The 22,859-nt window shown below is 43.5% G+C and overlaps 1 protein-coding gene and 1 long non-coding RNA gene across 2 annotated transcripts in view; one reads left to right on the plus strand and one right to left on the minus strand.

Moving 5' to 3' along the window:
* The first annotated feature begins 5,265 nt into the window (after nucleotides 1-5,265).
* On the plus strand, nucleotides 5,266-7,514 carry socs1a (suppressor of cytokine signaling 1a). Its single transcript, XM_068003749.1, has 2 exons — nucleotides 5,266-5,636; nucleotides 6,578-7,514. Exon 2 carries the CDS (start codon nucleotides 6,650-6,652, stop codon nucleotides 7,295-7,297), a length of 648 nt encoding a protein of 215 aa, XP_067859850.1. The 5' UTR covers nucleotides 5,266-5,636; nucleotides 6,578-6,649; the 3' UTR covers nucleotides 7,298-7,514.
* A 1,958-nt stretch (nucleotides 7,515-9,472) lies between these two features.
* The window catches only part of LOC137340682 (uncharacterized), a 35,185-nt gene continuing 21,798 nt past the window's right edge, over nucleotides 9,473-22,859 (minus strand). The window contains exon 4 of the long non-coding RNA XR_010966855.1: nucleotides 9,473-9,836. This is a non-coding gene — a long non-coding RNA (uncharacterized lncRNA). The remainder of the gene's footprint in view (nucleotides 9,837-22,859) is intronic.

The raw sequence follows: 22,859 nt of genomic DNA on the forward strand, positions 1-22,859 counted from the left end.
GGTTGCGGGTTTGGGAGGTGCTGTCGAAGAAGCCTTGGCAAGTTGCTGCAGTGCATCCTGTGGATGGTGCACACTGCAGCCACGGTGCGCCGGTGGTGGAGGGAGTGAATGTTTAGGGTGGTGGATGGGGTGCCAATCAAGCGGGCTGCTTTGTCCTGGATGGTGTCAAGCTTCTTGAATGTTGTTGGAGCTGCACTCATCCAGGCAAGTGGAGAGTATTCCATCACACTCCTGACTTGAGCCCTTGTAGATGGTGGAAAGGCTTTGGGGAGTCAGGAGGTGGGTCATTCGCCGCAGAATATCCAGCCTCTGACCTGCTCTTGTACAGTGATGATTGCACAGTGTTCAGTTCCATTCGTAACCCCTCAAATAATGAAGCAGTCCGAGCCCGCATGCAGCAAGACCTGGACAACATCCAGGCTTGGGCTCATAAGTGGCAAGTAACATTCGCGCCAGATAAGGGCCAGGCAATGACCATCTCCAACAAGAGAGAGTCTAACCACCTCCCCTTGACATTCAACGGCATTACCATCGCCGAATTCCCCACCATCAACATCCTGGGCGTCACCATTGACCAGAAACTTAACTGGACCAGCCATATAAATACTGTGGCTACGAGAGCAGGTCAGAGGCTGGGTATTCTGCGGCGAGTGACTCACCTCCTGACTCCCCAAAGCCTTTCCACCATCTACAAGGCACAAGTCAGGAGTGTGATGGAATACTCTCCACTTGCTTGGATGAGTGCAGCTCCAACAACACTCAAGAAGCTTGACACCATCCAAGATAAAGCAGCCCGCTTGATTGGCACCCCATCCACCACCCTAAACATTCACTCCCTTCACCACCGGCGCACCGTGGCTGCAGTGTGTACCATCCACAGGACGCACTGCAGCAACTCGCCAAGGCTTCTTCGACAGCACCTCCCAAACCCACGGCCTCTACCACCTAGAAGGACAAGAGCAGCAGGCACATGGGAAAAACACCACCTGCACGTTCCCCTCCAAGTCACACACCATCCTGACTTGGAAATATATCGCCGTTCCTTTATCGTCGCTGGGGCAAAATCCTGGAACTCCCTTCCTAACAGCACAGTGGGAGAACCGTCACCACACGGACTGCAGCGGTTCAAGAAGGCGGCTCACCACCACCTTCTCAAGGGCAATTAGGGATGGGCAATAAATGCCAGCCTCGCCAGCGACGCCCACATCCCATGAACTAATATAAAAAAAAGCCACAGTATTTATGTGGCTGGTCTAGTTAAGTTTCTGGTCAATGGTGACCCCCAGGATGTTGATGTTGGGGTTTTTGCAAGGGTAATGCCATTGAATGTCAAGGGGAGGTGGTAAGACACTCTCTTTTAGGACATGGTCATTGCCTGACACTTGTCTGGCGCCAATGTTATTTGCCACTTATTAGCCCAAACTTGGATGTTGTCCAGGTCTTGCTGCATGCGGGCACTGACTGCCTCATTATCTGAGGTGTTGCGAATGGAACTGAACACTGTGCAATCATCAGCAAGCATCCCAACTTCTGACCTTATGATGGAGGGAAGCTCATTGATGAAGCAGCTGAAGCTGACTGCCCCCCAATTCAGTCACGATCCAATTTCAAGGCCGTTAAGTCATGACTAACTTCCAGTACCATTTCATTGTCACTTATTCTGGTCCTGGACGGTAAGTATTTCACAACTCCCACAGACCAAACAGAAAAAAGCAATCATCTAAATATAACATTCACCTAAACCTTTATTCATCTGTGTAAAAGAAATGTTGCACAAACTAATGGAACCTCTCCTCCCCCACTTTTTTGCACAGTGACACTTATCCTAGCTGCACTATATCTGTCTACACATCTGAAGGACTTACGTACACTCAGATATCCTTGTAACTACTCATCCTTAGTTGCAACACTGCCTCACACGAAACACACATGTATCAGACACTTCTGCACAGTCTCACCCGGCTTCCTTTTCACAGAGACCTGCCTACTCTCTGTCAGAAAGATTGAATGGTGAAATACTATACTGAAAAGTTACACCTAAACTCACACAAGAAAAATACTGAGAATGCTGGAAATCTGAAATAAAAACAGAAAATACTGGAAACACTCAGCAGGTCAGACAGCATTTGTGGAGAGAGAAACAGAGTTAATGTTTCAGGTCAATGACCATTCGTCAGAACTGGAAGATGTTACAGATGAACAGCTTTTAAGCAAGTACAGAGCCAGAGGAAAGAGGGCAGCTAAGGAACAAAAGGGAAAGGTCTGTGATAGGGTGGAGGGCACGAGTGATTAAATTGCAAAAGGGATGATGGTGCAAGGCAAAGGAGATGATAATGAGACAAGTCAGTGTGCAGTTTTAATTTCTGACAGGTTTCCTTGTGGGCCAGGAGGAGCATGAGTGCTATTCCAGGCCCACTAGGAAATCTTGGGTCTTCCCTGCCCTGGGCTTTCCCCCTCCTGATTGCGATTCCCCTCCCAAAGCCCTCCAATGAACTTATCTTGTTCCATTCCCCCAGTGGTAATCCCCAGGCTGCCAGATATTAACAGCCAGGCAGCCACTTCCCACCAACTTCCAGGTTTTCCGGCCTTGGCTGGGAAGTTGGCAAGCGGATGAGGCCTGGCTGTTAACATCGGCTGAGGACTCGCTAGGCCGCGTTCCAGCCTGGGAGTAAAAATCGACCACGATAACTCAGGAGTCTGGTTCTAACCTGACTGAAGAGCAAAATGAGTGGGAAAGTGATGGAGCACTGGGAATGTGCACGTCCTGGACACGTTGTAAACTTGTACAGATTTCTTTTGAATGTTTTACCAGTCTCTGTTCTCAAAATATTTTTAATTTACAGGCCCGGAATAAAGCTCTGCCCAGGTGTGGAAGTGTGCATGCACACAATTAAAGGGAAGGACTTTATATAGCACCTTTAATGACCACAGGAAGTCCCAAAGTGCTTCAAAAGGCAATAAAGCTCCTGCATTAGCTCCTGATGCTGAGAGTTTGGTTGGCAGGCAGGCAGTGTAAACATGGTACTGCCAGACTGGAATGAAATCTGCAATTGCTGGTATCACACTTTAAACACAAGGGAGTAGAAATCCGTCTCGGGCGGCAGTGTGAAACAGGTGGTATGGTATCAGCCACCTGTTTACACATTGCTTGATACTCAGTTCCATTGAAGTCAGTGGACTGAATATCGAGCAGAACGTGTAACAGGCAAAACCGCCCGTTTTACACTGGGGCCCCTGACGAATTTCTAACCCAAGATCCCTGAAAATTACACAGTGGGATACTAGCTCTGGAATGTAGGAACAGGAGGAGGCCATTCAGCCCCTCGAACCGGTTCCACCATTCAATTAGATCATGGATGATCTGTACCTTAACTCCATCGACCCTGGTTGGTTCCGTAACCTTAATACTCTTGCCTAACAAAAATCTACCAATCCCAGTTTTGACATTTTCAATTGCCCCCCAGCCTCTGCAGCTTTTTGGGGGCAAGAGTTCCAGATTTACATTAATGGGCTTCTCTAAGATTCCTCCATCTCATTATTTTAGCAGTGACGTTAACCTGTTTAAAATAAATGGGTTAATGCCTCTGCTAAAACAGTGGGGATAGGAATTCCAGGTGAGTACATCAGGCACCGATATGCTGCTATATTAGAATCCCATGGCATCATGTCAGAGCCAAGGTGTCCCCAATGATTTGAAGAACCATGCAAATGTTTCAACACTCTGAGATTCTCTATACTACTTTACTATATTCCACAGTACAGACTTACAGAAAATGAACCAAGATCGCCACTGTGGTTGATAATGAATGCAATAAATAAAGCCCTTACTGAGCACTTGATTAAAGAGGTGTTAAGATGTCAGACGGTGTCATACTATGCACAAATCTAGTTATGCACTTGGGAACTGAAGTGGCAATGAAAATAACCCCCTCACTCCCCAGCGAGTTATTCATCTTGCAACTTACATTGGGAATGAGGAATTGGATTGGATTCAAAGAAATAAGGAGGGAGGGGGCTCAAATGAAAAAAAAATAATTCGTGACACTGCTGGTAATTTCTTCTTGTGAGCAGGTTGATACTTTGCAGTTTCATTGATGTGGTGACGTTTCTCCGAAATCCGAACAGCACATCACTTTGTCTAAAGGAGGTCAGAAACCAATTCCAGGAAACCCTCAACCACCTTTCCTAAACTTGTAGTAAAACTCTTGCGTTCGAAGCCCTTCCTCTTTTGTGCAGCGTGCACCGAGGAGACCATATCTCGTCGGCAAATGCACCGCAGCTACCGTTTACCATCAGACACATGGGCAGAAACCCAGAGCTCAACTCACACGAAGGGCTGCGTCTGGCTCGTTGAGTAAAAAAGTTTAGTTCCACAAGGTGGGCAGCAACACGGGCAAGGTCGGGACGGGCCAGAGGTGCTTTGGACTTAACACTTTTTAAAGTGAGCCAACTCTGTTCTCCACCTCCTCCCCCCACACACACACACAATTACTGGAAAGGATTTTCAGTGTGACTGGGTCTATCTTACAGATCGATTTAAAATGATAAGTGGTAATCTTTCTCAATGATTTGTTTTCGCCTCCCTTTAACAGTAAAGGGTGGAGTGACTATAGCGAAGGCTAGTTTCTCCTTAATCCTAAAAACACTACCGCTAGTCGCGACCCTAAACCGACTAGAGAGGGGGGGGGGGCAATTTCTCACAACCCCCAATGGTTTCCGTCACTCCCATCCCCAATCTTAACCCTAAAGGGAGTTGGATCGTCCTGACCATAACCTCATAGAAGCCCGGCTGTTGGGTTAAACGCCGCCCGCCATCAGCGAGGAAATCTCCTTTTTGTACCCCAATGACCAGAAGTCTGAGTGCCGTTGGGTTAAAAAGAGAATCGCTGAAAGGGTCAATACCAGGACCGACCATCTTTACACCAGACTCGGTGCCAGCCCTGCACTCCCCCGGGTTCAGTCTGCAATTTGCGCCGGAGAGGCTCGGCTCGGCTCCCTTTTCCATGTTCCATCTCTCTGTCTTTCCATCTCTTTCTCTCTCTCTGAATGTCTCTCTCTCCCCGGCCCTACCGTATCCAGATCCTCCAGGCCCCCCCCAATACAAATCATAATTATTTTGTTTTTTTTTCGCCTGTGTTTTTTTTTAAAAAATCTAGCACCGTGAGTAAGAGTTCCAGAGAAAGCAGAACATTACATTTCCCTCCCTCCCTCCCTCCCTCTGGGTAAACACATTTCTTAGAACCGAAGAGAAGTGAAACTGAAAGTGAAATGGACGAGACAGGAGTGGTTCGTTCGAAGCAGGTGATTTCCTCGAAGCGGGGCGGAAGGTTATATAAAAAAAGGCAGACTGTCAGCTTGAGCAATTAGCAGAATTAACGAGAGGCAATGAATGTGACCGGCCTCCAGCATTCCCTCCCAGAGCTCTGTACATATGTAACGAGGAACCGCTCATTGAATCTGCTACACGTCTCCCCCATCAGGGAATCCAACAGCCTCGCCGTCCAGAGCGACAGAGCCGGGTTACTACAAAAGAGCTGCTACATTCTCACTAAACGAACGGATTGTTTTTTTGCACGTTGACGTCTGCTCGGACTTCTTTGAAGTTTATTTTCCAGCTTCTTAGTTTGATGCAGAAGGTAAGAACGCCGCCGTTTTAGCAGCCAAAAAAAAACAAGAAAAGTTACCTTGCTTCGTTTACTCCAACGAGGGGGCCCCCTCAATTCTCTTGATGTCCAACTTTTGAGAATGGGCTTTGAGATGAGTGACTGGAGAATACTGTAAATCCGAAGTACTAGCTCAGTTCGGTTACTGCTCGCTTCTGGTTAATGAGCTTGAGCTACATACATGGATTTTTAAGATATCGAAATAATGTTTCTTTATGTATCTGGTGCAAATGCGGAGAGACAAACTCCATTGCTTAACAAGTTATAGTAAAATCTTAATAGGGATTCTCAGTATCCCCAAAACCCATCTTCAGTCAGTTCAGTTTTCAAATAGTTACCTTAGTTTTTTTGTTCTTAAACTGAAAACAGTGCGAATTGTAAGTCTGCGTGACGGGATGTTACCTGGTCCCAGTGTGATGGGACTGAATGTTTACTTTTAGATTGTCCCCGTCTGTTATTTGCACACTGTTATATGAACAAAGACATCAACGCCAATGGATTTCAGCACTGGTACTGCGGGAGGCCAGCGGATGTCTGGGGGACCGGGTTTATGGGATGATTCGCAGTCTGTCTGCATAGGCGAAAGTTAACGGGCTCTGGAGGGACTGCCTCAGGCAACCAATCCGAAAATCAGAACTCGAAGAGCGATCTGGGCACAGTATTTCTTACACCCTGGATACGTGTTCCCTGCTTACTGAGACCTTATTTGAGTTACAACTTGGGCAGCCCATGGGTCAAAAACTGGACCATTCCAATGGGTTCTTTTAAAGAAATATTAGTATCAAAATAAATCATCTTTTGATATTAGTTTGCACACCAATGATGAGAATTGTACATTTTACTGGCAGATTTTATTTTCGTATTTGACGAATTACAGGAACTTATTGACTCACTCGGTTTCCTCTTCTTTCCAGGGTTGGTAACTTTCTGCATTACACCGAAGCCTCTAGCTATGGGAGACCATCCGAGATCATCTATGCTATAGGATGGTGGCAGACAGCAACCTGACTGACAGAGCTGCCAATGCCAGAGACCGACTGGAGCCTCAGGTACTGGAACTCTCAGAGCACAATGATCACGACGGACCTCATCTTCAGCACCCCAACCACGGACACCAGCAGGCAAGGGCCAGCCCCTGCAACCGCCAGGTAGAAACCCACTTTAAAACATTCAGATCTCAGTCGGACTTCCACATCATCACGAGGACTTGTAGATACCTGGAAGACAGTGGTTTCTACTGGGGCCCAATGACAGTGGAGGTGGCTCACAGCAAGCTTAAATCTGAACCTGTGGGGACCTTTCTTATTAGGGACAGTAAACAGAGGAATTACTTTTTCTCGCTTAGTGTCAAAACTGCCAACGAACCCATCAGCTTCAGGATCCAGTTTCAGGATGGTCTTTTCTGCCTGGACGGCAGCAAGGAGTCGTTCAGCTGCGTCATGAAGTTGATAGAGCATTTCACAGTCTCACCAAAGAAGTTTCTCTCTAAACCTCTCAGAAAAGTCAGACTGCAGCCCTTGCAGGAAATCTGCAGGAAAAGGATTATTGAATCGTTTGGGAAAGACAATATCGATCAGCTCCCCTTAAATCCTGTCTTGAAGGACTATCTTAAAACATTCCCATTTAGGATTTAAAAAGCAGCATTACACTCCGAGAGCTGTGAAGAAACGGGGCAATGAAATCTCTGGATTTTTTAGGCTCAGTCCTATTCTGGAGATTTCCCCTTGTAGCATCATTTATTTTTGGAGAAAACTTGAACTATCTCATGACTGTTTACAGACTTAATAAATGTTTACACTATGTGGGACCTATCCCCCCACTCAGATTATTTTCTGCCATGCAGAATTACAATAAACTTAATTCATTTTGTAATAAAATAAAATATATCATAAGTTTTACAATGATATTTCTGTTGGGGTTATTTTAATCCAACACTGCTGATTCCTTTTTATACATTTCGTCCAGTGTTGCCCTGCCTGTTGTTATAGGCAAACTTGTACTTGCTGGAATTCTTATTAGAATATTTTATTCATTTAACTCGCACTCAGTTAGGGGACACATCCTCACATTTGACTTGAGAGACAGACTTCTGCAGGTCACATGCTCTTAAAGGTTCATTTTATTACTGAGAGAAATGCCCACTTTAATTGTTCTATGTTAGAATTAGTGTAATAACAATACTGTAATCCAAAATACTAGAGCTTCCTGATTCAGTCTGCTGCCCACCTTGGCACAGAATGGCAGATATTTCTTTAAGGAGATCATGGACCAATTAGTTCCCACACAGATTATTTTTCAATATTTGGTCAAAAGAAACAACATAAGGACCATAAGAAATAGGAGCAGGAGTAGGCCATACGGCCCCTCAGGCCGGCTCCGCCATTCAATAAGATCGTGGCTGATCTTCGACCTCAACTCCACTTTCCCGCCCGATCCCCATATCCCTTTATTCCCTTAGAATCTAAAAGTCGATCTTAGCCTTGAATATACTGAACAACTGAGCACCCACAGCCCTCTGGGATAGAGAATTCCAAAGATTCACAACCTTTTGAGTGAAGAAATTTCTCCTCATCTCAGTCCTAAATGGCCAAACCCTTATCCTGAGATTTTGCCCCCCATTTCTAAACTCTCCAGCCAGGGGAAACAGCCTCTCAGCATCTACCCTGTCAAGCCCTCTCAGAATCTTCTATGTTTCAATGAGATCTCCTCTCATTCTTCTAAACTCCAGAGAGTATAGGCCCATTCTACTCAATCTGCTTCTAAGGCAAGCATATCCTTCCTTAGGTAAGGAGACCAAAACTGTACACTGTACTCCAGGTGTGGTCTCACCAAAGCCCTGTACAATTGCAGCAAGACTTCCTTACTCTTGTACTCCAACCCCCTTGCAATAAAGGCCAACATACCATTTGCCTTCCTAATTGTTTGCTGTACCTGCATGTTAACTTTCTGTGCTTTGTGTACAAGGACACCCAAATCCCTCTGAACACCAACATTTAATAGTTTCCCACCGTTTAAAAAATATTCTGTTTTTCTATTTTTCCTACCAAAGTGAATAATCTCACATTTCCCCACATTATACTCCATCTCCCACTTTCTTGCCCATTCACTTAACCTGTATATATCCCTTTGCAGACTCTTTGTGTCCTCCTCACATCTTACTTTCCCATCTAGCTTTGTATCGTCAACAAACTTGGATACATTACATTCAGTCCCTTCATCTAAGTCATTAAAATAGATTGTAAATAGCTGAGGCCCAAGCACTGATCCTTGAGGCACCCCACTAGTACAGCCTGCCAATCAAAATGTTATTGAAAAGGACATAAAAGCAGGGAGAAAACTACACTACATGTCAGAAGAGTAAGGAGGTCCATTGAAAAGAATGGAGATTTGTGCCTGTTTAGACTCATTGATTCCCACACTATTCTGACTTAATGGTATTAGTTAAGAACCATCCCTAATTGTTGTCTGGATCCCAGGAGTATCTTTTGATGGGGGTATTAATGTTTGATGCGCACCCTGCATACTATGTTTTAGGAAGAGTAAAGCTGTATCTGACAGATTTATCTTCCAGTTCTTGCCACTAGGTGGCAATTGTCAACCTTTTTTTAATATATAAAAAACCTCCCATTATTTTTGTAAAGAAAATCAACACATGCTCAAAGGACATCCTTATTAACTTGAAACGGTGACCTTGGGAAACAACATTTAAAAATGAAGGAGTCCCAGTACCAGGTTTGATGGATGATAATTCAAGCATTTAATCGGAAATATTATGAGGAAAAAATAGGACATTAAGAAGTGTTTTCTGAATTTGAATCAGGCATGTTACGTTCTCCTTTCACATTATGCTATTAATACCACAGATAAATCCACACTTTCACAGTGTGCCAATTCTTTGGTCAATAAACTTGGTAATCACTGAGTTGGTGCTGAGGGGTAGCCCAGCAACCACAGACAGTCAGCAGCAACTGAATTCATTGATCATTCATAAGCCAGTCATTCATTCACTACAGATAATGAGGTGAAAAAGGCTAGAAGTGCACAACAGGTCCCACAGCATCTCTTCACCTTTAAAGAAACGGTTCACCGCCATTAAAGCCATTAACTGCTTCTTTGTAATAGCATTCCTTGGCTCTCTACTTTTATAAATAAAAAGTGAAAAAGACTGGAAATCTGAAACAAAAATAGAAAATGTTAGTCAGCATCTACAAATAGAAAAGGCTGGTTAATATTTGGAGTACAGCCCTTTGTCAGAACAGACACTCGCTGTGTATTTCCAGCATTTTCTGTTCTTGACTTTTAACTGTTCTCCTCTCTCCACTTTGTTCCATCCTACAAAGGGACTTACTTGCAGTTTCTAATTCTACCAAAGGGTCTACACCTTAATCTATCTTTTCACTTTTTAGATGCTGGCAGTTCTCTTGTATATTTCCAGCATTTCCTGTTTTATTTCATTCATTCATTAAGGGTCATGTAGGGCCACTGAAAGATACTGTAGGACAGATTAAAACTGATTCTCAGGTAATAGCAGAGCTGCTAAATGACTGTTTCGCATCAGTCTATACTCCTATATTGAATAGCATTATTATTAAAATGGATAGTAATGTCATCTGGGATAGATTAGGAAAGCTCAAAATTGATAGGGCACCTGGTCTGGATAATATCCATCCGAGGGTGAATAAAGAGATGGAACTAGTGGTCTTTGCCCATATCTTCAATAGTTCAGTGGAGTCAGGGATAGTTCCCTTAGACTGGAAGCTAGCATATCTAGTTCCTATATTCAAAAAAGAGGACAAATCAGAGCCAGGGAACTACAGGCCTATCAGCCTGATGTCCATATTGGGAAGATGCTAAAAGGGATCGTAAAAGATGCCCTTTTATGATCACTGGGAAAGGGAAGGGGCCATTAGAAATACACAGCATAGCTTCTGGAAACAGAGGTCGTGCCTTACAAATTTGATGGTGTTCTTTGAGGAAGTCATTAGGACAGAGGAAGAGGGAAATCCAGAACACGTCGTCTACCTGAACTTTTGGAAAGCCTTTGATAAGGTACCTCACACTGGGTTACTTCACAAGATAGAATCTTATGGTATCAGTAGGAATTTGATATGCTGAATTAGCAATTGGCTCCAATCCCACAGCCAGAAACCTGTAGTTAATGGATGTGATTCAGCCTGGAGACACGTTACTAGTGATGTCTAGTCATGATGCTCCAGCCATCATGGTGTGTGTGGCAGACATGATGGACCAGCTGGTCTTTTCCTGCCCATCAATTTCGTATCTTCGTATGTTCATTCATTCATTGTTAAAACCATCAAATACAACTATTTTTAATCTTCAGCCATCCGTCCGTATTAGCTGCCTAAAATATTATGAGTATCTTTGATTCCAATGCTGTGTGTGTGTGCAGGCTTATAGTTTTCATATCCACACCCTGCAAAACAATTTTAGTAGCCCCACTCCGGTCTCCCAATAAAACCAGACAGTTGTCTATCCCTGTTACAGTTCAGGCTTTCTCCTAACCCTTTTATCTTGTGTCCATGGCAAAAGGATGGTTTCAATAAGCACATGCGTTAATTGTATCCATATGATTTATATCAATTAGTGTTAAATATATTCAGGTAGTGCGTATCAATTGGGGACTCTCTTGTATCTATTTATATGAGAGCTCATCTAGGGTGTGGAGGGGGTAATGTGGATCTCTGTGAATAAAGGCATGGAAGCAACTGAAGACCAGGCTCTAGTATTCTATCCTTCACCACCTGGCTATCCAATTTATTACAATATGAACCACAACCTGCACCTTTTAAATGCCCAGGGTTAACAATTACCCCTAACTGGGGTATTGGCCACTGGAGATCACATGGGATGCCCACCATGTTTGGCTAACTCTTCCAAAAGATGGAAAATGCCATGCCGTCAGACCAATGTGACTGGCAAAATTAATGCACAGAAGCAGTGAGATACAGCAAGACATTGAGAGTACAATACTCGAAAACAATTAAGATAAAATTAGTCACAAAGGGTTAAAAAAATTGACAACAAATTTCTTGCACAGTTTTTTGGGTGAAACCTCTGACCCCCATGCCTGCCAACTTTGTAAATGTCTCTCTTTATTCAGGCAACACCCCTCTCCTTTATAAAGCCGCTGTAGTCACCCCTCTCCTCAAAAAGCTTCTCCATAACCCAACCATTCTCTACAATTACCACTCCATCTATGTAAGAACATAAACAGGAGTAGGCCATTCAGCCCCTCAAGCCTGTTCAACCATTCAATTAGATCATGGCTGATCTGTACCTCAACTCCATTTAACTGCCTTTCTCCATTGTATAGTTTTTACAATTATATTAGAAGAGAAAGGGTTGTCACGGGTAATGTGGGCCCTTTAAAAACAGATGCAGGTAATACTGCAAATGAAAATAAGGAAATGACAAACTTGTTGAAAAATTACTTTGTGTCAGTCTTCACAATAGAGGAAGAGGAAAATATACCTGACATTCCAGGGAAACCAATAATGAGTCAAGGACTGGAACTCACTAAACTTAACGTAAGCAAGAAAACACTATTAGAGAAAATAATGGCACAAAAGACTGACACATCCCCACGACCTGATGGTTTCCACCCCAGGGTTTTAAAGGGAGTAAGTGAGGAAATTGCAGATGCTTTAGCCATAATTTTCCAAAGCTCTCTCGATTCAGGAATTGTCCCTTTAGATTAGAAAATTGCAAATGTAACTCCATAATTTAAGAAAGATGAGAGAGAGAAACCAGGAAATTATAGACCTGTTAGTCTAACATCTGTTGTGGGGAAGTTTTTGGAATCTATAATTAAGGACAGAGTGATTGAGCACTTAGAGAAATGTGAGCTGATTAGAGAGAGCCAACATGGATTTGTAAAGCGTAGGTCATGTCTAATGAACCTAATTGAATTTTTTGAGGAAGTAACTAAAGTAGTAGACAGGGGAATGTTTGTGGATGTAGTTGAAATGGACTTCCAGAAGGCATTTGATAAGGTTCCACATAAGAGACTGTTAGCTAAAATTAAAGCTCATAGAATTGAAGGCAAATTATTGACCTGGTTAGGAAATTGGTTAGACGTTAGAAGACAGAGAGTAGGGATAATGGGTATGTACTTGAATTGGAAGGTAGTGACAACGATCTGTGCTGGGGCCTCAACTATTCACTATATTTATTAATGACTTAAATAAAACAATAGAGAGCCATATATCCAAATTTACTGATGGCACAAAGATTGGTGGCATAGTAACATAGACAGGAGCACAAAATTACAAAGAATTACAAAGATTACAAAGATAGATTAAGTGAGTGGGCAAAACTGTGGCTGATGGATTTCAGCGCAGGTAAGTGTGAGGTCATCCACTTTGGATGAAAAAGGGATAGATCGAATATTTTTTAAATGGTGAAAAGCTAGGAACAGTAGAGGTCCAAAGAGATTCAGGGGTCCACATACACAGACCACTAAAATGTAGTGGTCAGGTACAAAAAACAATCAAAAAGTCTAATGGAGTGTTAGCCTTTATATCCAGAGGACTAGAATACAAAGGGGAAGAAATTTTGCTCTAGCTATACAAAGTCCTGGTTAGACCACATCTGGAGGACTGTGTACAGTTCTGGGCACTGCACCTTAGCAATGGTATATTGGCATTGGAAGGAGTGCAGCACAGATTCAACAGAATGTTACCAGGACTCCAAGGATTAAATTGTATTCCTTGGACCATAGAAGGTTAAGGGATGATTTGATTGAGGTTTTTAGTATTTTTAAAGGAATTGATAGGTTAGATAGAAAGAAATCTTTTCTGCTGGTGGGGGAGTCTAGGACAAGGGCACATAACCTTAAAGCCAGGCCATTCAGGAGAGAAGTTAGGAAACATTTCTTCACGCAAAGTGTGGAACTCTCTCCCACAAAAAACAGTAGACGACAATTAATAATTTAAAATCTGAGATCGATCGATTTTAGTTAGCCAAGGGTTTTAAGGGATATGGAGCCAAGACGGGTAAACGGAGCTAGGATACAGATCAGCCCTAATCTCATTGAAAGGTGGAACAGGCTTGAGAGACTGAATGACCTACTCCTGTTCCTATGTTCCATATCCCTTGATACTCTTACCTGACAAAAATCGATCGATCTCAGTTTTGAAGATTCCAACTGACCCAGCATCCACAGTCTTTCGGAGAGAGTGTTCCAGATTTCCACTACACTTTGTTAAAAAATGCTTGCTGATTTCGCTCCTAAATGGCTTAGCTCTCATTTTAAGATTATGCCCTCTTGTTACGGATTCACCCATCACAGGAAACAGTGGGGGAGAAATTGGCCCACATTGCACTGGGCGCTAAATGAGTGTTGGGGGGATGAATTTCGGGAGACGGTATCTTATTGCTCGATCCCTCCCCGTAAGTGTTCCAGCTGCCAAATTGGAAGCCGGCGACTTCTGGGTTTACAGGGCGTGCGTCTGAAACAGGCGATGGGCCCCTAGAACATGCTAATCGATGCTTTTAAGGGGAAGCTCGATAAACAATGAGGGAGAAAGAAATAGAAGGTTATGCTGATAGGGTTAGATGAAGGGGGGTGGGAAGGGGCTTGTGTGGAGCATAAACATCGTCATGGATCAGTTGGGCCGAATGGCCTGTTTCTGTGCTGTACATTCTATGTAAATCTACGTAATCAGGGGCCTAAGGCCTGTTTAGGACTCCGCTCCCAAATTCCCCAAAAGACTGTGGATGCTGGGACAATTGGAATCTTCAAAACTGAGATCGATAGATTTTTATCAGGTAAGAGTGTCAAGGAATATGGAACATGAGAACAGGAGTAGGGCATTCAGCCCCTCGAACCTGTTCCACCATTCAATGAGATCATGGACTGAGATTTCCAAGAAGTATTATCCCAGGTTAAATGTATTGGATTTTACCAACTTGACTTCCTCAGTTAAACTTGGCTAAGGCTTGTAGAAGGGAAACGTGTCCTGTGGCAAAGCTTTTGTTTACCACAGGATATAACGGGAAGCCAGTTGTATTTAAGTTCTGGGAACTCAATCAAAAAAATATTTAGGTTTTCCAGATGGCACTTTTGTCCTTTCCTTTTCTCAGGAAGTTGACTTTTGGTAAGACAGGGCCCTACAGGCATCGGCAATACTCTGATTCCCCACCCAAGTGACTATTCTTCATGTGTAAGCTAAGATGTGGTGTATACATGCTTCATCCAAGTATGGTGCAGTTAGCCATTCACCACCAATGTACAAAAATGCTGATCCATTCGGGAAACAATAGTTATGGGTTTATTAGCATACAGCTCATGAAAATCCCCAGTGATGATTACATTGTAGCAGATTACAAGATCACTGAATAGGAAAGGTTAAAGTCTTGCCTCTCTAATGTGAAATTAATACACTAGCCAAGGCTCCCGTGCAGGCCAGATCCACTTCTTCACATTAATGGAACAGAATGGAAAATGTTGCATAATAAAACTAGACTGAAGCTATTCCATTCTCATTGAAGGGCATTTAAATGAGAAAATGAGGGAATAATAAATGAGAAGTTGTGTGTATACCAGAGGGGTTATCTAATTAGTGTTTGTACTGGCAAGAAGTGAAAGTGATTAGTGGTGAAATTCTTGATGTTTGCGTGCCTTCTCATTCTCTCTGCTATTAGATCTTAATGAACAGAGACTTGGCACATTTTAATGTACCTAAAGAAAGTGATATATTCTGATTAAATGAACATCCAGTAGATTTTCATGTTACAAAGACAGTCGAACCAGCTGACTCTGTGCCCAGTTCTGCAGGGATGCAATTAAAATTCTAAATTCAGCATTCTGAGTGAGTCACAACACTGTACAGCAGCAATAACCCAAGTGAATAGAATGCTGAATTATATTGCTAGGTCAATTGAGTACAAGTTGGAAAATGCTATGCTAATATTGGACAGTGCCTCGGTCAGACTACACCTTAAATATCGTGTTCAGCTTTGGACACCAAGACATAAGGAAAACATTCAGTCCACGAATGGGAGGCACAGAAAAGCCACTTATTTTTACATATTCACTGTTGTTACCATGTCTGTGTTTGTTACATTTCTCTCTGGTCAGTCTGGTCGGCTGATTCCTGGCATCAAAGATTTGAGTTACAAGGAAGGTTGGAGCAGTTGGGTTCTTTAAGTCCTGAAAGGTGATAACTGAGAGAGGGCCTTCAAGAAGTTAAACAAAATGGATCAGTAAATCCAGAGCACTACTTCAAGGTATGTCAAGCTACCAGAACAATGGGACATGGGTTAAAACAGGTGAAAGAAAAGTTTAGGACAGAAATTAGGAAGGCCTCCTTCATATAAAGATTTGTCATCCAGGTAAGGTAAAAACCTTAGATTCCTTCAAGAGTCAGTTAGAAGACATGATGGAGGGAATGTAGTTTTTTTAATACTGGATGGATGAGCTAAGATGGCTTCGTTCCTCTGTATCTATCATGATCTTGCGAATACTGATTCTACTGACCGATGGTGAGCAGGAACAGGCAACAAACAAGGGAGTTGTTTGATCTGGAGATTTAGATATCTGAAACTGTAAAAATGTTCTTATGTTTTTATAATTGTTATCTGAAGCCCAAGATGAAACATCAACTTTGAATCACCATAAAGGTATCTGCTGTTTTTCGCAAGATACACTGTGAACTTCATAGTGATGGTTTTATTTCATTCTTGGTCCCTTTAATTTGTCTGCAGCAAGTACTATGGCAGTTATTAACGGCCAATCAATGGCACAGTTATTCTGCCGGTTTTGTGGGCTACAAATAGTGACACCACTGATTGGGTAATTCCCCCGTCAATCACAACTGGAGCCCGCACTGCTGTAAGTGACTGGGATTCATTTTATGCACATAATTTGTATTATGTAACCATCTTCAAATCACTGCATTTTGCTGGAAAAATAATCAATTTGTATTATGTAACTATCCTCCAATCACTGCATTTTGCTGGAGAAATAATCCTGCTTTTGTCAGGAGATTTTGCTATAGATTCAGTCATGAGTTCTGTTTGCTGTAGTTCGTAGAGACTCTTTTTAAATAGACTCTGTAGGCTGCTGTAGTGAGCTGTTTAAATAGACTCTGTTTACTGAGTAAATAGGCTTTGTGTGCTGTAAAATAGACTGTTTGCTGTAAGTCCTGCAGTAAGTTCTGCCCCGCCTCCAACTTATTGGCTGACACAGTCAATCTGACTTTTTTATTATGATGTGAAGCAGTTTCAGGAGTTCATCAATATGTAACCTGGGAGTCAGGGGAGCTGTGAAACCTGCTCCAGAAGGTTGTCTTACACAAGTTTCACTTCAGATTGGGTGGGGTATAACTCCAGTCTGAAGCAAAGTCACACTTTAAAAGCATTCAGGACCTCCATGAAAGATTTGTAATCTTATTTTTCTATTTTTTTAATGTTAGGAGAAAGTAGACCCTCTGGCCATTCTATTCTAACATTAAAATGTAGCCAGCCAGGGAGCAGTGCTCTGCACAGGCATTATAGCATCCATGCACAGTATCTCAGTGCGATCTGCACCAATCCTCCCCTTGCAGTTTAACTTGGGTCTGCTTTGCACCAGACACTGATCTGTCACTTTAGGGGTGAAATTGGGCCGATTAGCCTCCGTTTTTTAGGTGCTAAATGGCCAACTAAGCCTCAAAAATGGGGACCAGGATGCTGTTCCGACAGGAAGTGCGCAGGACGTCATCTTGGTAAAGGGGCTCGCGCGCGTACTTAATGAACGCCAGCAACATGCAGAGTAGGGAGATTATGACGCGAATCAGTGTGCAACACTGATTTAAAGGGACCGCTGCTATTTTGGAACTCCACACTCCATCCAATGCATTGTCTTAACCTCGCACAGCTGAACACAACTTAAAGGGCGTGAAAGACCCCTCCCCCTCCCCACCAATGTATTTAAAGGGATCATGCAGGAGTTACAGGTTAGTTGCTGGATTATTTATTCTAGCTGCTGGCTGGCTGACAGGCAACAGCAAGGGCACAGGCGGAGTGGCTGGGCTAGGAGCAGGAATGCTGTCATCCTGAGAGAGCACAGCAGGTTCATATTCTATGGGGTCACTGCTGCCTCCAGTTATGTGCCACCTTCTTCTGCAAGAAAGAGGGAAGTGTGTCAGTGAGTGTCCTGCAGGATGGGTGATGTGGCTGTCATGGAATAGCTACCAGTGTGTGTGAACTGTTGAGTCGTGGGTGTGAGGCTTGCAACAGTGCTAAATGTGAGAAGTTGAGATAAAGCATATGATTTGAACGGTTGAGTACTGACTGAGAGAGACTGTTGGTAGGTGGGTAATGGGGGTGTAGTGCATTGATCAGTGGATGATGCTAGTGGTGCAGTTGGTACGATATGCCACTTGAAGCTTGAACTCACTCACCTTGACAACTCGTGTTAAATCATTGAACTTCTTCCCGCCCTGCATTCATGTTCTTGGAGCTATGCTCCTGGCATTTCTCCCCTATTTCCTCCCACTGCCTCTTAAGCATATGTCTGGAGGACCTCCGGCCCCCGCAGATACAGGATGCCCCTCCTTCTTTCCACCTTGCATCAAGGCCTCCAGTGCATCATCAGAGAGCCTCGATGCATGCTCTTTCCCAGGTGCAGTCATTCTTCAAAGTATCACAGCACAGATTCAGTTTTGGAACGACTCCCACCACTTTTTGCAGCCACAATGCACCTCCCCTTTAAGAGGTGCAGGCTGCCTTTAAGAAGCGCGAGCTTCTTAAATATTCACTGTGTACAGCCAAACAACAGCGCAGGTAGCGCTGGCTGCATGCAGCAATCATTTAAAACAGCAGGCAGCACGAATGTAACGTGCTGCCTGCATCGCACTGACCAGGCGCGGTTTAATCACATACCGCACTCCCTGCATCCGTTTTCTGGGGCCATCCAATTTAACCCTCTATATCTGTCGTATAACTACTGCTTTACTGATATGTGACAGTGTCAACACTAAAAGATTAATGAATGTAATGTAATCTCTGCAGGTTTATTCATTGATGATCAGTGCCTGATTACTGAGAAATAATGTGGTTAGTGTGTATAATAGAGACTAATAGAAATCGGAACGTGATAGCAAGACAGTAATCTTGTAGTAATCTTGTCAAAGAGCTAAGATGCTGACGTAAACCATGAAAGCAAAGATAGTGGTTCATAGCTATTATCTGAATCCTAAAATAATACTGCAGCCTTGAACTCACTCCCACGTGCGCATTATATATTATAGTATTTATGCAGATGTCCTTGTCTAAAGTTCAGGTGGGTGATCTGATTCCATTTGGGGTCCATTATTTTGCTCCAGTGGGTATCAAAGTGGGTGCAGAAGGCAGTGTGTTTATTGCACTCAATGATGTAGCCAGGCATATGCACTATATGTCCATGTGTATACTTTCTATCCCAGCAGCAGCAAGTCAGTTGTTGCACTGCAAGCTCATGCTGCAACAGCTGATTTCCTGCCCAAGGGAAGTGGCTGGGAATTCACAGGAACTCTGTCTTTTCACGATCTTCTCACTGATGGCCCTGTCAGCAGCTCGTGGCTGACACAGACCAAGAAGGGCGCAATGGAGATAGCATCAGTGGATTCCGTCATTACTGATTTACCTTCTCCTTTTAAAAATATTCAAAATTAAAATATTTAAAGCGGAATCTGGGCTGCCAGTGGGAATCCCAGCCTGCAGCACAAAGTCTGCTCCCAGCATCACGTACAAGCTGCAGCTAGGACCAGCGGTGAGAAGATCATCAGGGAGGTAGAACATTACTGTGAAAGGGGGAGAAGGTTGAATGGGGTAGACTGGTTCAGTGAATTGGAGTGAGTTTAAAGGCCAGAGTACTTCTGTAAATCAGGGGAGCTGGAGGGAGAAAGTGGAGGTAATTTTGACTTTGTGCTATAGTGTAGAACAGGTGATAGCGAGTTGGCAGCATGTTTTACATCTCTCCCCAATTTTATTTCCGTTGACTTCAATGGAAATAAAAATCAGAAGAGATGTAAAATGGGCTGCTGATTCACTATCACCTGTTTTACACTATCGCACAAAGTCAAAATCTACCCTCAGTACCTCTTAACTGGGGGATTAGAGGGAGAGAGTGCCTCTGTGAACTGGAGAGGTTAAGGGGAAATTCACCTCTGTAAAGGGGAAGAAAGTTCTTCTCAGAAAGGATGAAGGTGACTGTTCACATAACTTTTGGAGAAGTGATGTACTGCTAATGTTAAATATGCATAAACCCATTCTTTTTCCTCCGAAAACTCTGTGTTCCTCCAACTCTGGCCTCTTATGCATCCCCCAATCCCTTCGCCCCAACATTGGCGGCCATGCCTTCAGCTGTCTAGGCCCTAAGCTCTAGAACTCCAGCCTCCAATCTCTCCGCCTCTCCCTCCTTCTTTAAGACCCTCCTTAAAACCCACTTCTTTGACCAAGTTTTTAGTCACCTGTCCTAATATCTCCTTGCTTGGTTCGGTGTCTATTTTGGTCTGGGTACTGGAGGGAGGGGGGGCTTCGATGACGATGGGTCTATTAATATATAGATAGGCTAGTAAAGTAGGATGACAGCTGCCAGTAATTGTCTGCAGCTAGTTAAAGGGCCACATCGCTTTCTGAGCTGCAGGAGGAGGAAGAACAGTCACAGTATCTAAAGCAGTAGAAGCAGCATCATCCTGGGAATGGTGGGAGGGGGCAACAACTAGGAAGGCCCCCAGATTCTCAGAGGGACCTCTGTTGCTGTCTGAAGAAAGGACAGACTGCTGGGCACTGAGGGTAGGAAGCCCCATAAGAGTGTGGTGCAGGCTACCTGCATGGGGTTTCTGTCACAGTTCTGGCAGTGGAGCGGGAGCATCTCCCTGGAAACTCCCAGCCAATAGTTACCATCTGTTATCATTTATTCTTTAAAAAGAAGATTGTTAATCATTTCTTACCATTTTAAAATGAGCCCATAAAGCATCTGAATCAAAGAAAGTTTCCAATGGACAGCTGGTTTCCTTGATTCAGATAAGACCATGTGATTCATACTGCAAATGATGTGCAGTTTCATGTGAAAGAGTATTACAGAAAAATAATATACTCTTGTATCTTATGGAGAAACAGCACAATATTTACAGCTGGTTTTATATTGTGCAAGAGTTGTGCTGGCTTCTGCCACTTGCAATGTGAAAGTAAACTTGCCAAGATTCACTCAGGCCAGCCTGCCCACGATTTTCTATCAGTTTTAATAACACCCAGGCAAATTTTGCCGTCTACTGGGCCACACAACACTGTCTGTAGATTGAACCTGTCTGTATGAGTCTGCATTCATAGCAACGTATTAAGGACAAAAGCTGTGGGGCGCAGCCAAAGATAAGCTGGCAGTGTTTGTTCTTTCACAGAAAGCGAGAAACAGAAACTGAGACAGGCACAAAGCGAGAAACAGAATCAGAGAAACAGAAGAGGGAAAGAGAGAAGAATAGGAATGGACAAAGACAAAAAGGGAACTGGAAGGGAATATTTGATGAAACGTAAACCTTCCTGCCTCTGAACAGCACTGACCATTTTTTAATCGTCTTCTATTTTCTTAACATCCCCTGCAAATTCCCAAATGTAATTTCATTAAAAAAAATACTGATAGATACAATTCAAGATCAAAACAGTTCTTTATTTTTGACATTTATCTACTGGATCAGTCAGACAATAAACAAGAACCACCAGACTGAAAAACGTAGCTCCAGAATCCATCCACCCATTCATAGTCAATGGGCAGAAATGAGCAAGATGTCTCCTGGGCAGGTGAGCAGGGTTAAAATCGCCCCTAAATATATTGGCAATTTACCTCTATTGGAAGGCATTCCCTCCTGACACCATTATTACATGTCTTCCTTTTCTCTCCCGAGAGGACTTTCTCAAGATGAAGTGGCTGGCCCCAGTAGCTCAGAGCGACTTAGCATTTCATAGCGTGCCACATCACTGCCACAGATACAAGCACCCTGGGGCAGTTAGATAGTGAGCTTGAAAAAGTGACACACACCTCACATGAGGAGGAGCAAGTGGAGGTAGTAGTAGAAGAGCAGGTCGCAGCTGACCATTGTGCCAGCCCCAAGCTTTCTACAGGTCCATTAGCCAGAGATCGGTCCCTCACTGGGCCAGCCTTCAGGAGAGAGTTTTTAGATGAGCAAAAGGGTGTCAAGGCACATTCTGAGAATGTGATGGACACCTCGCAAGGATTGTCAGAGAATCCGTAGTAGTGCAGCAATGTGTGACGGATCTACACGCCTTGGAACACTTGGAAGAACTAAGGGCCCAAGGTCAGGCACATAATGAACACGGTGAATGGGGCTAATGGGACTTGGGCACTGACTTAGATATTTTAGTACCAGAGTGGATGGTACTGGATCACTTGAGAGAACCTTGATGACAGATTTCCCACTTTTCAGTAGTGTCCCATTGTGTATTCCCATACACATCCCTAGTTATTCTGCAGGGGTGCCCAGCAGCTGTGACATAACAGGTGAAAAAAACAGATAAGACAGCTTCTTCTCAGGGAGATGGCACAACTGCCCAACCCAGCTGGACTGAAGAGGTACCAGGTAGGAGCAGGCAGCCACTGCGTGGCCAAATGTTGCACCAGCTACTTCAGGGCCTTCTCATGACACTGCACCAAGAGATACATGGCCACCTTCACCCCATGAGGTCCTCAATGAATTACAGCACATCGCACTTGCTCCTCCCACTGAGGTAGCACTTCGACACAGCACGGAATAGACACTTTTTTTTTAATAAGGTCACCAAGGGAAAGCACCACGATCATCATTAGTTTCCTATTCACATTTTATTTGTAGGGAAATAAATTTGTCTTTATATTTCATTTCACCTTTCTCCAAAGTATTTCTTTAAAAAAAGGGCACATTAAGGTAGCAGTAGATGAAAGCATGGTACTTAAGGTAGAATAGATGAGAATGGATGGTGTGGTGTTTATTTGGCCAATGTACATTGAAAAATTGGGAAGAACTGGTTGTGCAGGGCAGGATTATGGATTTAATTGAAACAGCATTCTGTTGACTCATGAACTATTAATCCTGGTTGCACAGCACCTTCCGTTGTTTCTTCTTCCTCTTTAGAGGGTAGCCTGACATTCTGGCAGCCTTATCACTAGTTTCTCTGTGTCTTCAACTAATCCAGGCACAATGGACTGGGGCACTTCCA

Source organism: Heptranchias perlo, chromosome 22, assembly GCF_035084215.1.
Source record: "Heptranchias perlo isolate sHepPer1 chromosome 22, sHepPer1.hap1, whole genome shotgun sequence".
Taxonomy (NCBI): domain Eukaryota; kingdom Metazoa; phylum Chordata; class Chondrichthyes; order Hexanchiformes; family Hexanchidae; genus Heptranchias; species Heptranchias perlo.

Excerpts from the sequence above, each read along its gene's own strand:
- socs1a (XM_068003749.1), top strand. The coding sequence starts at position 6,650 with ATGGTGGCAGACAGCAACCTGACTGACAGAGCTGCCAATGCCAGAGAC.